Here is a 14,541-nt window from a genome sequence, read left to right on the forward strand (position 1 = left end):
CACGATCAATGGAAACCTGCGAGGCGAGAAAGCACAAAGACTCTGGGGAAGAAGTCAAGTTAGTAATGTGCATTAATGGGACATGAACATATACAGGTGGAGAGGGAGAGGAGGAGAGAGAGGAGAGAGAGGAGAGAGAGGAGCTCGGTGTATCCTAGGAAGCCCCTCGGCAGTCGGGGCCTACAGCAGCATATCTAGTGGTTGGTCCAAGGCAAACCTGAGCCAGCCCTAACTATAAGTGTAATCAAAGAGGAAAGTCTTAAGCCGACTCTTAAATGTGGTGAGTATGTCTGCCCCCCACTGGAAGCTGGTGAAACTGGAAGCTGGTTCTACAGGAGAGGAGCTTAGTAGCTGAAGCCATGTTTACCAGAGACTCCAGGAACCACAAGTAACCCTGCATTCTGTGAGCGCAGTGCTCAAGTAGGGTGATAGAGTACTATGAGGTCTTTAAGAGAGGATGGTGCCTTACTATTTATGGCTTGGTAGGTGAGGACAATCATTTTAAATTCTATTCTGGATTTTACAGTAAGCCTGTGCAGAGAAGCTGATACGGGAGTTTTATGTATTGTTTTTTCTGACTATTTTTGACATACTATACTATGACTATTTTGGAAATGCTATACTAAGACTTTTTTAGACTTACTGTATTGCTACTTTTTTATTACTTTTTTCGACATATACTATGACTATTTTATTCCTTTTTTAAACGGTCTATTATTTTGCTTTTTTATTACTTTTTTCGACACGCTATACAATGACTTTTTTCATTATGCTATATGACTTTTTTCGACATACTATACTATGACTTTTTTATTACTTTTTTCGACATTCTATAATTTGACTTTTTTCGACACATGACTGCTGCTGCCTGCCAGTGGATGTTTTTGTAACATTGTGTTATTGTTATTGTTCTTACATTACATTACAGTCATTTAGCAGGCGCTTTTATCCAAAGCGACTTACAATTCAGAGTCTATCACATTTCTACACCGTAGGCACAGCTACGGGAGCAATTTTGGGGTTAAGTGTCTTGCTCAAGGACACATCGACATACGACTAGCGGAGCCGGAGCCGGGGTTCGAACCGCCGACCCTCTGATTGAAAGTGGCCCTGTTATCCACTTAGCCACAATCGCCCCGCAATCGCCCCTTACAAAAGTCTGACTTTATTACTGTGCTGGGTTTATTGAGGAAGCAAAGAAAGAAAACTGTTCTTTATTACTCCTCGAACTTGGGTTTCTGGTAAGTCTTTGCTTATCTCAGCCAATTAACAACCTCAGGGAGGTCACACTATCTCACTGTGTCATTAATGTTTGAACAGGTAGACAGTAGTGTGCTGTAAGTAATGATTCTTATCAAAAGGGTGTCCTGCACATGTTTCTGATGAACTGTTCTGATTATCAGCAGAGGACATTATTTAAGGCTGGGATTAACACAGAAAGTACAGAAGACTGCAGAACTACAGAACTGCATACATAGACTGCCACTTTGAGAATGGAGATGACAATGTGTTTTCCACTGTTGCTGCTGATCTGCTCTCTCTCCACAGCTCAGCTTCAGACAGAGTCTGACAACGAAATTATTCCACATGGAAAGCAAACCGAATCCCAGGGAAGTGAACCAACAAATGCCTCTGACCGCCAACAGACCTGCACACAAGACATCAATGCTGTGCTGAGAGAGATGAGCGCCACGTTGGCTGAACAGAGGGTGGAGATGAGGCACTTACAGAGAGAAAATGAAGGTGCTGTAGTATGTTAAGTTGTGAGGAAGAACTTGCAGCACGAACCACTTTGTTATTACAGAACGGACCGAAATAATGTTTACAAAAAATATGTCATTGAATCTTCTTTTTTCCCTTTTTGTTTTTTTTAGCACAGGCAGCGAAACTGAGAGAACTGGAGTTACAAAAGACTGAGGTGGACAAGATGAAGCAACAGCTAAAAGGTACACGTTGAGCAATGCTGAATCGTTATACCTCAAAATGACATATTAGAGACAATATGAACAGTATAAGACTGCTTTTCCTACATATATACACAGGATTTGAATAATGCATGTTTCCCAATTTTTCAGGCCAGTATTAAGTAATTAGTTCAAACAATATACAGGTTTCAGTGGCTAAAGCACACCCTGATGAAAACAATGATGATGAAATACGTTGAACTGTCAAAGATTGTTTTTATTTGTGACAAAAATGTATTTCACATTGCACCTATTCTAATTAATTTCAGCACAGGCAGCAGAGCTGAGCAACACGACAGCCAGGACAGATGTCACAGAAAACCAGGTGGAGGCTCTGAAAAGAGATAATGAAGGTAAGATAAAATAAGATATTTGAACAGTTCGGTTGTAATAGATCATTTAAAACCCTATCTAGAATGTTGATAATAATACACAGAATAATGGTGTATTTTTAATAGATAACAATAATCAATTTAGAAAAAAGCTCATTATTGTCATGGTCAATGTTGTCATTATCGCTGTAACATCATTCTCTAAAATGAGTATGTTTCTCTCTCTTTCTCAGTCAAACAGGTGGCTTTCTCAACATCTCTGTTGGCTTCAGGCTCAGGAACTATTGGACCATTTAACACATACACTCCTCTGGTCTTCAGATACGTTCTCACAAACATCGGAAATGCCTACAACCCAAACACAGGTACTTTAATTCACAATTTTAAATATTTCTATTGACTTTTTTGCTATGTGTGCTTCAACCACATCATAAACAGATAACTCCCCATTCACTGACAAAACTGTCCCACAGGTTTGTTCACTGCACCAGTAAGAGGAGCCTACCACTTTGAGTTCTACATAGCTGCATATGGACATGCTTCAATTCCTTCAGGTGCTGTGTTGGTCAAGAACGGAGAGCATATTTTTATAGCATATGAGCATCAGCCGTCCCATTTTATGAAATCTGCTAATGGTGCAACGCTGCTTCTAGAGGTCGGAGATATTGTGTTTTTGCGTCTCTGGGTGAACTCAAGAATTCATGACAATGAAAATCATCATAGCACCTTCAGTGGTAATCTGCTTTTCACCATGTAAAAGAAAAACAGGTCTTTGTTTTCCTCAGTTTAAGATTATCGTGTACACTGCAGCCACATATCAGAAAATGACATTCTTTATTCCTGTGTATGAATGCTGATTGACAACCCTGCATCAGAACAACAATCTTCTTCATAAGAAAAGGTTCATTCATTTTTCATCCGCATGTCTTTCCAGATTTGTATCAAAATACACAGTCATAGACAGTGAGGGAATACTTGTGCCAGATGTTTTGTTAACATTAGATCAAGGGAGTGTCGTAATAGTTGAGAAACTTGTGTAAATGTTCAGAAATCCCATGACTTATCTCACATTGTTAAGAAATTCTAAACAAAGTCCTCTAACTTCACCTGGATCCAGATAAACACCAGAACCTACTTGCTCAGCATCACCACAGCATCCAACCAAACAACCTCACTTTCACTGTCTGATTGTTTTTTACTTTGTTCGAGAGAAACTCAAACTGTCTGGTGCTGTTAGTGTGAGAGGGGACATTCCCTTTATTCCTTCAAATGTATGATACAGTCGCTGTGTTTCTTTATTTGTAAGTACCGATTATCTAGACAAACAGGAAAATTGTATCAGTACCAGCTAATTATTGTCTCATTCACAGTATTTAGCCTGTAAATGAAACTTAATGTCAAAGCTTCATGTCAACAATAATTTGTACATGTTGTATACACTGTATTATTGTTATGTTCTCTTACATTTGAATAAAAGCATAATGATATCACTACATTACTATCTCTGGATTTTTCTTCAACACTTGGTAAATTGTTTTTCGAAAGTAAATATTTTCTAATTGTAGCAGAAAACCAAATAAATGTAGTATGAAGTAAGTATTATTGAACAAGGGTAACCCACGACTCAAACATCAATACTTCTTTTACATTATGTATTGTATATTGTGATTCAAACTGACTGTGTGGTCGTCCTTGAGATTATAGTGACCCTGTTATTCAATACACAAGTAGTTAAATCTAGTATTTTGATCTCTACTTTTATAACTTTAATTTTCCTGTTACATTTTGTTCTGCCTGTTCATTCACTATCAAATGGTTACTAATTGTTATTGTACACAGAGTTGTTGTTGTTGTCACATAGATTACAAGCTCAGTGAACACTCATTGATCCATTTTCAGTTAAGAAGCTTTACACTTCCGAGGTCATATTGCTGGCTGCTTATGCACTCAGGGAATAAAGAACAACTGAACTGAAGTTTGTAAAAATGTAATGTATGTTAATTGATATATGGTTAGTTGAGAGAGAGAGAGAGAGAGAGAGAGAGAGACAGAGAGAGAGAGAGACAGAGAGAGAGAGAGAGTGAGAGAGAGAGAGACAGAGAGAGAGAGAGAGAGTGAGAGAGAGAGACAGAGAGAGAGAGAGACAGAGAGAGAGAGAGACAGAGAGAGAGAGAGAGTGAGAGAGAGAGAGAGAGAGACAGAGAGACAGAGAGAGAGTGAGAGAGAGAGACAGAGAGAGAGAGAGACAGAGAGAGAGAGAGACAGAGAGAGAGAGAGAGAGAGAGTGAGAGAGAGAGAGACAGAGAGACAGAGAGAGCAGCACATGATGCAGAGGTGAACAAAGCATGCACTACATCACATTAACTGTCTAAAAGGTGTGTGAGTGAAAGAAATCCTTTTAATTTTCCACTAGACTAATATTAACATACAGTTGTTGAAGAAGTACTAGGTACTAGGATATTTTCCTTCAGTAAAAATAGCAATACAGTGTTGAAATACTTACAAGTAAGAGCTATGCATCCGTGATATTAATCAATTGAAAGTACAAAATGATGAACATCATTATAGTCATTAAAGTCATAAAAAAGTCATAGTATAGTATGTTGAAAAAAGTCATAAATATATCAAAGTATAGTTAATATGACTTTTAAAATAATAAATAAAATAAGTCATATTATAATACATTGAAAAAAGTCACAGTATAGTATGTTGAAAAAATTAAAAATATTCATACTATAGTATGTCGAAAAAATAATTAAAAAGTATAGTAATGAGGTAAAAATGAAACACCAAAGTATGGTTTACATTTTGTACTACCTTGTAATTTTCAAGTGCCTTCATCATCTCAAGTGTTGATTGTAAAAATAAACGTTATTTCTGTCATCTGTCACCTTCATCATGTGACTCCCAGTTAGTTCGTTAGTTGGTGAGTAAAAGTAAACTGATCGACATCAATGTACCAAAATAATGTCGCTAAATATCTCTGAATGCAAGTGAAGCAGACGGTGTAATATCTTCTATTCGGTTTTGTCCTATCGTGTCGACATACTATACTATAACATTTTCACTACTTGTTTTTTACAAACTATAGTGAAACTTTTCTGACGTTTTCTGACATACTATACTCTGACTTTTTTGACATGCTAATGTTGGGACTTCACCATGTGGCTCAAACAAAGAGAGAGGCCTTCTTGTAATTTCGAAAGCATAAACCGGTTTAAACCAGGCCATCCCCTATCAGGCATCAGCATCTTACTTATATGTGAGATTTTGTTCAAACCGCAACACTGGTGTCTCATTAGACAAGAGCCACTGGAACCCTAGGAAGTCCTTGTCACACTGCCATGAAGTCACCATATCTATATAAACCGGCCTTTACCTTCACTCTGTGCCATCCAATCTGACATGATTCTTATGAAAGGAGGTGAAACATAACCCTTAGGTGATAGTCTTAACTCTACTTTTGGATCCCGAAAAAGGAAACAGATAACTTTCCCTGTGCTTTGACACTTTAACCTGCAGGAGGAAGATCATGGAATTCCAAGATTCTTCAAGTCAATATTTGCTTGTTTGTTTAGTTTAAGTTAACTGTACCATTTACCGTGTTATTGTGTATTTTACGGACCGCTGAGTCCCGGTCAGTGTGTAAAATGACTGTTGTTCCGGTAAAGTCGTTAAACTGTACTTTATTAGTTAAAGGCCCAGTGCCGCAGCTGCCGAACCTGAGTTCACCAATCAGGCTTCTGTGTGATAAAGTTACAGTTGCTGTACTTTACTGCTGCATGAGGCTTTGCCTGGTATTGACACACACTCACATACACACACCTACACCCCCCACACACACACACACACACACAAACTCCCCTGACCACGTGATTGTTTGTTGCTTTTAGGTAGTATGCTTGTAGTTGTATAATAGATGTTTATTAATTCATATTATTGGTTTTAATCAGTATTGTTAAGGACACAAACTGTTATATTTTAAGGAGCCATTTCTGTGATTATTTTATGCATAAGTGTTGTAATAATAGCTGGATGTTATAGTCTGTGCAATTCAAACCCTCACTGTTCCCTCTGAATGTAGAATACTACCTTAAATATTGACATTGTGAGTGAACACCAATTTTGAGACTTTGATACACATTGTGGTTATTGGTCCCTGCAGGGTAGTGCTCCGTTATTGTTAATATATGCTATTATTATTATTATTATTAATAATAGTATTAATATAAAAAATAAGAATTCATACTTGCTAATAACCAAACGCGCTCTTGCCAGATCCCAAAACTATACTATGTTTTTTTTACGTACTATACTATGACTTTTTTCAACATAGTATACAATCAACTTCTTATGACTTTGTTTCACATACAATACTTTGACTTTTTTCGTAATACTATACTAAGACTTCTTTTCTGACATGTCGCGACATTCTATGACGTTTTTTAAGACTTACTATACTATAACATTTTCTCTGACATTTCATTGCTTATGAATTGCCGACTTTAAATCCAATTTTTTATAGCCATACTATGCTATGACTTTCTACAGCACTTTCATGATATACTATTATCTCACACACTAACCTGACAGATGCGGCGAGCTCACAAATACGCATTGGAAATGTCATTTAAAAAGCACACAGGTTTTATTGCATATCAATTTCATGTATAAATTCTTCATAGCATTGGAAAGATTACATTTGGTATACATTGCTATTCTACAGAATTAACGTCAGAGTCATATCTTTTCAATGAAATTTCTCTAAAGTACATCTTCAATAATCACAAGCATCAAAAGAACTGCAATTTTCAGAATTGTTCAATATTATTCTACAATCCTTTATTGTTTTTCATTACGTCTTCTCCCACAACTCTTTTCTAATGTCTTTCAGAGCCACTTGCCCAAACATCTGTAAGGCAGTCAAGAACTTGAAGTCAAACCTACCAAACTAACCACATGTACAATAAGTGCATCTACGGATTTATTTTTTTCTTTCATTTTTTTTTTCTCATTTTTTGATTTGATACACATTTCACAAATGGACATCATTATGACTGCTAAACACGTCATGCACAATATCTTTTTTTGTTTTCCATAAACATAACAGAGGCGATATACAACTCAGATTCAAACAAAACAAGCACCATCCATTTAAACCCATATTTTTTCAATGATTTTTTTTTCTTCAGACAAATGCACCATTGTTTTTCATTCTTTAAAATACTATACAGTTAAAAAGAAACAATATGTATATTTTTACTTTCTCCTGTAACAGTGGGGGAAAACAGCAACCATGTTCTATTATGCTGAAACATATCTCAGCGACCATCTGCCAGAATACTTTCTGAAGTTGGCAAAATGGAATACTTCAATGCCTTCAATTCTTTTGCTTTACACAGCGCGTACTTATTACAGTAGTCCATGACATGAATTACTACATATAGTCACCTAAACTAAAAACTTAGCAACCCAAGCCTTTACATTTTATAACCACGACTTGAGAAAACAATGTGTTTATCATGAATGAAATCTCATTCAGTAGAATTATAAAAAAAGACTTTCTGTCTTTAGAAAAAATGAGATGATGCAGCAGTCCTCCTCGGCATCACACTACCACCTGCTGTTGTGAATACAAATTACAGTGCTTCTGTTCCAGAATTTTCTTATCTCTCCATGTGAAGCTCAAGCTGCTTACCTACCGAAAGTGAAACTAGTCTGAAAATGCATCTGTGTTCTACGTTCTAGAGACCTAAGCCTGATCAATTTATGGCTTGGACCCATATGGTTTAAGTACTAGTTTGAAGCATCAGGCCTAGTTCTGTGAGTCCCAGTACGTAGGGAGGACCAAGGCAACAATTATCAACAATGCTCACCCCCCCCCCCCCCCCCCCGTTTCAGCAGCTATCTACAGTTATCTACAGTACCCATGAGTCATGCCCTCCAAAGCACTGCTACCTAATCGACCCCATGGAATGAGCTTTTATTATGATCTGAGAAGAATATCAGGGAATATAAAGTTAAACTCACGATCAAGTGTTTCTGTTTATCCCTGTCCAGAATTTAAAATGAAGATATTGTTCTGCATGTTTTGGAAGGACAATCCAGCATAATTATGATATTCATTTTAACACTATATGTGGTTAAGTTTACGCTTTTTTTTTTGGTTTCATGAGACCTTGATTCCATTCTTGCATGACCAGCTTTTCTGTTGCTTGAGTGCAGTGAAGACTAGATGTTCATTCAGACGTGACTGAGTGTTTTAGACTGTTGGACCATGTAATAAAGGACAACTTATTATAAAAAGAATATTAATTGTTTACACTAAATATATCAAATGAAAAACCAAGTGGGAAAGGGAGCTTGATGTGGTAGAAACTAGTCGGATTCAATAATTTGACAACGCAATGCCCCTTTTCTGACATTTCTGAAAGTTGTCCAAGTTTGACCCCCCCATAATACTTGAACCAATTCGAACAAGAAACATTCAGCATACTGGGTAAAATGGTTGAACTGAAACAAGAAAAAAACTAAACACTGCAGGACGATACGTTGCCAAATAGGATCTAAAGCTAACTACAGCTATATTTCACTATAAATAAAAACAATTCATTTCATGGGTTCTTTCCATTTTGGCACACTAACGCATCAAAAGAGATTCAGAATCTCCCTCACTTTCTGGCGTTCATTCCTTCAGCATCAAGAAAAGAGGGATAAAATGACATGCCTTCATTTTCACTCCTCCAGTCATGACAAAACAACCAAAAATAAATACATACACACACATTTCTGAAATCAAATATATAAGAGCGTAATAATAAGAAAAGAAAAAAAAACTATGACAGCAAATGCAAGCCCCTTGGAAATGAAATGATTGTCAGAGAACAAAACATTTTCTATGGGTTATTTGGCACATACCACTCTTGCTATGAACATCTAGGTTATTTTGTACATCATATGTCAATATCATAGAATTTTGGTCCTTCTCTAAAATAATTATATTAACAATTTAGCACGGTGGTGCCTACAAAAACAATACTGTGGTATCTAAGAGGAGAGGAAGAAAATAAAATTAACAAATGTCGATGAAATAAACAAGCAGAGAAAGACTTTCCTCATTTTTTTTGAGTATGATTTGAATTCATTGTCAGCGTGATCAAATTGGGTAACCAATTACAATGGCTAGTGTCCCAGATAGCTCATCAAAATCACCAGTTGCTGTGCACATTTGAACATTGAACATCATTCTCCATGTAATCATTAAAAAAAAATCAACAGTCTACTGGAACTTGGATTCCCTCAAGTAACATTTAGTGTGGTGCAGTTATAGCTGAAATAAGATCAGTACATGACTCGCCCGTGATTGGTGAGGGAAACCTGGAGACAATAGTGCACGCGCCCACTATATGTTCCTGGTGAAACACCAACACCTTGTGGACATGCAGTGCTAATGCAGGGCTGATGCTGCAGTGCTTGTAGTAGGCGGTGTACACAGACTTTAGAGACATACTAGTCATTAAGTGTCTTTGAGAGCCTTACGTTGGGTCTCTCTGGTGCTGGAGTGAGCCTTGTGGACTTGGGGAGGATCAGAGTAATGCAGAGTTTCAATGCTGTTGAGAAGCATTTATCATGTCCTTCACATCAACAGGAGCTTAGCAGTGCTTTCTTTTTGAGTCTTGTGAGATGTCTCACCAAGGGTCCCTCCTCTCTCTCACTCACATCTACACGCACACACACACACACACGCACGCACGCACACACACACACACACGCACGCACGCACGCACGCACATCTCCACACAAACATCTTCTTTCTATCTTGAATGAATGTGACACAGAATTCTTCTCTAGTGTCCACGTCTCTCACTACTCATGTCCACTCTGTCTCTTGTTCTATCCATTTTGCGAAACCAATGTTTCTCCTACTCTTTCTACCGCTTCCGCTCTCTCGTCTAGATGTGGTTGAGCGGGTGAAAGCTGCTCGTCTCGGACGGTCCACCTCCCATGCTCAGCCAAGCATCCAGGGAGTTCTGGGAGGGCGCGTGCAAAGGGTTGTTCTCCGAGAGAGACAGCATCATTGCATAAGCCTGCGGGAGAAGACAGGTTACTTTTCACGGGAGGAAACTCAATACTTTCAAACGCTCATTTTTAGGAACATTTCTCTCTGTCAAATGTCATTCGTATGGCATACTATACATGTTTTGATATTTTATGAATTGTTTTAGGATATCATATGCTTTGACTTTTTTCATGACATTTTTTAAAGAATGCTATATTATGAGATTTTCTTATGATTGTTTTGTGACTTTTTTTATGACATACTACACTAACAGATTTTTTGTAACATTTTTATGGCAGATTTTATATGATTTTTTTGTGACATACATATATGATGACATTTTTTATGGCATACTTTATACTATTTCTATTGCTTTTTTAATAGAATACTATACTATGCTTTTTATGGCAAACTAAATTATGATTTGACAGTTTTTGTGACATCTGTGCATTGTATGCATTTTTATGGCATACTATACTTGGATACCTTTATGGCATTTTGTACAATAATGTTTTTTCATTATATTTCTTTTTATGAGATACTATACTGACCCTTTTTTATGACATACCATACTATGACTTTTTCTATGGGATTCTTATCTCATAGTACACTATGACCTTTTAAAAATGCTTATTTTTACGACATACCATACTATGATATTTTTACGACAGCTTTTGTGACATACTACACTATATTCTCAAAGTTCTAGGTTCTCAAAGTTTTAATGACTGAGTGCCAATTTAACGAGCCAGCATATGATATGGTTGCTGCACAGTTAAAGTGCACACATACAAAATATCGTTTCCATTTCACTTCCGCATTATACTGCCAAGCTGTCCACTGAGATTGCTAACTTTAGGTAACAGCACAGCTTGAAGAAATAGCCGAGCTTAGTGTATTAAATGCAGACTATTGACAGAGAAAGTATTCAAATGGAGCACAGACGATTCAAATATAATGCATGCATTTCATGTCACGTTCAGGGGTTGCACAAAATGTTCCTGAGGGCCGCCATTGAGAAACTATGCTGGCGTAAACCATGATCACGGTGATAGCTCAATCATCATTATTCAAAATCAGACAGATTATTAATGATTGATTATAGTGCTCATATTGAAACAGACTTTACAAATTGCTTCACAATTCAGGACACCACACCACATCATACCATCATTTCTTTACAATATACCCGGTAATTATGTTCTTCATTAGACTGTTTTAAGACTGAAGATCACAGTAAAGAGCAGGGTACAGGTAATATGTGAGTCAGTTAAGTGAGAGGAAAAGACGAGAGGGAGCAGGACAAGAGGCACTTTTTAGGTACAGCTTCAGCCTGACTTAACAACCTTTTCTTTCCTTAAGCATCTGAAAATGTGAAAGAATCCATCTCATCTAGAGCTGTGCGATATGGCCAAAATCTTCCATCACAATATAGGTAATTTCCTAAGTTTATAACGACATATATCATGATATAGCACGTTTTCTGGTGATTAAATAAATAAATAGTCTATATGAAATAACCACATGGAAAAAACTATTTTTGTCTAGTCCTGCGTGAGTCAAATTCTCAAATACAGACAAATGAAAATGATTTTCTTGTTTTATTAAGAACTTGTGAACGTGACAGTTTCAAGTCAAATTATAGAGAAGCAATGAATAAATATTTCCAGCTTTACACTGACTATGTGTATATGGGGTATTCCCTAAGCAGAATTCTTACTGATTCAGATTTTCTGAGAAATTTGAGTCAGTATGTCGTTGTTATCATCAATTTAGATGAATAGTTAAATATTGTGTATCGCGATATCTCAATGTACGATTTCCTCACAGTATGATTCCATTGAAAGACAATAAATTATTATATTGAATTATCACCCAGGCCTAATCATCTTCCCTTTTCTCTGTAGCCACAGGAAGCATTTTCTCCTTCCTCCTGTCCAATCAGAACAACATGCGTTTCCTTCCCTCTTTCGTCACATACCTGGGTTTTAGCCTGCCTGTACAATGTCTCTTTCAATGCCTCCGACTCTAGTGAAGTGTTAAATATGTCTTTAACATCAAAGGGTTGCTCATCATTGGCTGCTTTACGTAACCCCTCCAGACTCTTGGGAAAGCTGGGCAGACCCTCCAGGTCCAAGAGAGAGCCTTCCTCTATACACCTGCACACCGTGGATGGATGGATGGCAGAAATAGGGCAGTATGGATGGGTTGGTTGATAGACGGATGGATGGGTAAATGGAAGATAGACACCAGGAAAGGGATAGATGGAGAATTAATGCAATGGAGGGGGGGGGGGGGGATGAAAGGAGGAAGTTAAAGTGAAGGAAAACATGAGGAGAAGAGAAAAGGAGAGGTACGATCAATAAAAGGACCGGTAGAGGGAATACATTGAGAGAAGGAAAAGGACAGAAGAGTAGGAGCTGAAGCTGAAAGTCGTTTTTTGTTTTGGGTGTCTGTGAAAGGAATCTATATCAATCCATGTTTTACTTCTTCCTACTGTTTAGAAGTGGCAGTAGTTATAATTGAAAAAGAAACAACTGTCTGTTTCTGTTTAAAGGTTGTTTAATAGATAAGGGGTACATTTGCCGTGGTTATTAGGTGTAGATAGTAGAGTGTCCACTAACACTGACTTATGTGGTTTTCTGTATAATTAACAAAATGAATACCTGCGAGTGTGTTCATAGCCCATAGCTAATGGAGCTGTCTCCGTCTCTTCCTCCTCCTCGTCCTCCTCATACACTCCCGTCGTGACGGGAGACGGGGACTCGGGCGCCTCATCGTGAGACTTCTCCGTCAGGCTGCCTTCCTCCTCCTCCTCATCGTCGCCCTCCACTTCCTCTTCCTCCTCCTCTAGCCCCCGGAGCCCTAGCTTAGAGTTGGACAAACTGTGGCTCGGTGGGCGTTCCTCCTCAGCCTGGTCTGACCTGCAGAGGGATCAAAGGTCAAAGTAGAGAGGAAGTGTTAGTGATGTTGGCAACCGTTCCTAAAAAGACTACCTTTCTCCTCCCGTATTAGTGACATTTCAGTATAAGAAACAGCCATTTAGACATCATGTGAAGTAATGTATATATGGTTTGTGGTGCTGCATGCTCCCTGTGGAAAAAAACCTCAAACATTGCTACAAAAGCAAAAGACTAAGTTTCTAAAATTGTGCAAGGCAAAAAACAAACAGTCTGAAGTTGTTTTTGGCTCTTATAGCTGCATGTGAGCAGCTTACCGAGCCAATTAGGGAGGGCTTAAGGAGAAAGACGCTAAAAATCAGAATCATGGGTAGTTTAGTAGCCAGGCTTTTTCAGAGAAAGATCAATAATGGAATTAAAATGGAGCATATCTCTGGTTTTACTGCATTGATTTTGTTTTTCTTTTGTTCCAAATTATCAAAACCATATTTGCAAATTTCCATCGCTGAGTGCTCTTCTTAATTCTTACCAGATTGAAAAGTGAGAAGGACTTGTTTTAGTCTTAGTTTTAGTTCTCTGTCCAGTCTAAAGCTGGGTGGCTGTTACCATTTCCCGACCATTTAAAAGACATGACTCATCACAAGCAGAGAGTGAAACCTAAATAATCGGTCGACAGCATGCACAGTCCAAGGCCAGTGTCCACACAAACAACATGGGTGCTGACAGTCTGCCCGGAGCGCTTTTCAAACGGCCGACACATGATTAATTGACCGGCTCCTTAGAAACAGAACAGGAGATGGCCCGCTGCAGACCGGCTCCTCTACACCCCGTAATGGTGGAACATACTTTGTGTGACTGAGGGAAGACGATGGCTGATCTGCAAACAGGCTATCAGCACACCACCATTACGACCTGCCATCTGTACATTTTCCAGCCAGCACCCCAACTCCCCCCCCCCCCCCCCCCCCCCCCCCATCACCCCCAGACCACGATGTCATGGCTCATGATATCATTTCCTCTGGGACGGCAAATCTACCCCTTCCATTTTTGCCACACAGTGGACATTTATCAAATCAGACAGGGTTACCTCTGGGAAGGGGTGCACAGGGACAGGTTTGGGTCACACACAGTGGGTGGGTAAATGCGGGTAAGGGGACTTTGTGGAGGGGGGGGGGGGGGGGGGGGGGGGGGGGGAGAAAAGTTCTCCTCTTTCAATCTAGATTAAATATCACTATAATCAAATTGCAGAGCTGGTTGGTGGGGGGGAAGTCCATGCCTATGTACAG

General features: G+C 38.5%; 1 protein-coding gene and 1 pseudogene across 1 annotated transcript in view; one reads left to right on the plus strand and one right to left on the minus strand.

Moving 5' to 3' along the window:
• The first annotated feature begins 1,402 nt into the window (after window positions 1-1,402).
• Window positions 1,403-3,053, plus strand: LOC142948832 (complement C1q-like protein 2; annotated as a pseudogene).
• A 5,148-nt stretch (window positions 3,054-8,201) lies between these two features.
• Window positions 8,202-14,541, minus strand: part of prdm16 (PR domain containing 16) — a 163,092-nt gene continuing 156,752 nt past the window's right edge. The window contains exons 17-19 of the mRNA XM_076102219.1: window positions 13,022-13,279; window positions 12,337-12,514; window positions 8,202-10,383 (exon numbers count right to left, since the gene is read on the minus strand). Of these exons, the coding sequence (XP_075958334.1) occupies window positions 10,249-10,383; window positions 12,337-12,514; window positions 13,022-13,279 (571 nt within the window). The 3' untranslated portion in view covers window positions 8,202-10,248. The remainder of the gene's footprint in view (window positions 10,384-12,336; window positions 12,515-13,021; window positions 13,280-14,541) is intronic.

The sequence above is a fragment of the Anarhichas minor genome, unplaced genomic scaffold, assembly GCF_050575085.1.
Source record: "Anarhichas minor isolate MPS153535 unplaced genomic scaffold, ASM5057508v1 ptg000003l, whole genome shotgun sequence".
Classification (NCBI taxonomy): domain Eukaryota; kingdom Metazoa; phylum Chordata; class Actinopteri; order Perciformes; family Anarhichadidae; genus Anarhichas; species Anarhichas minor.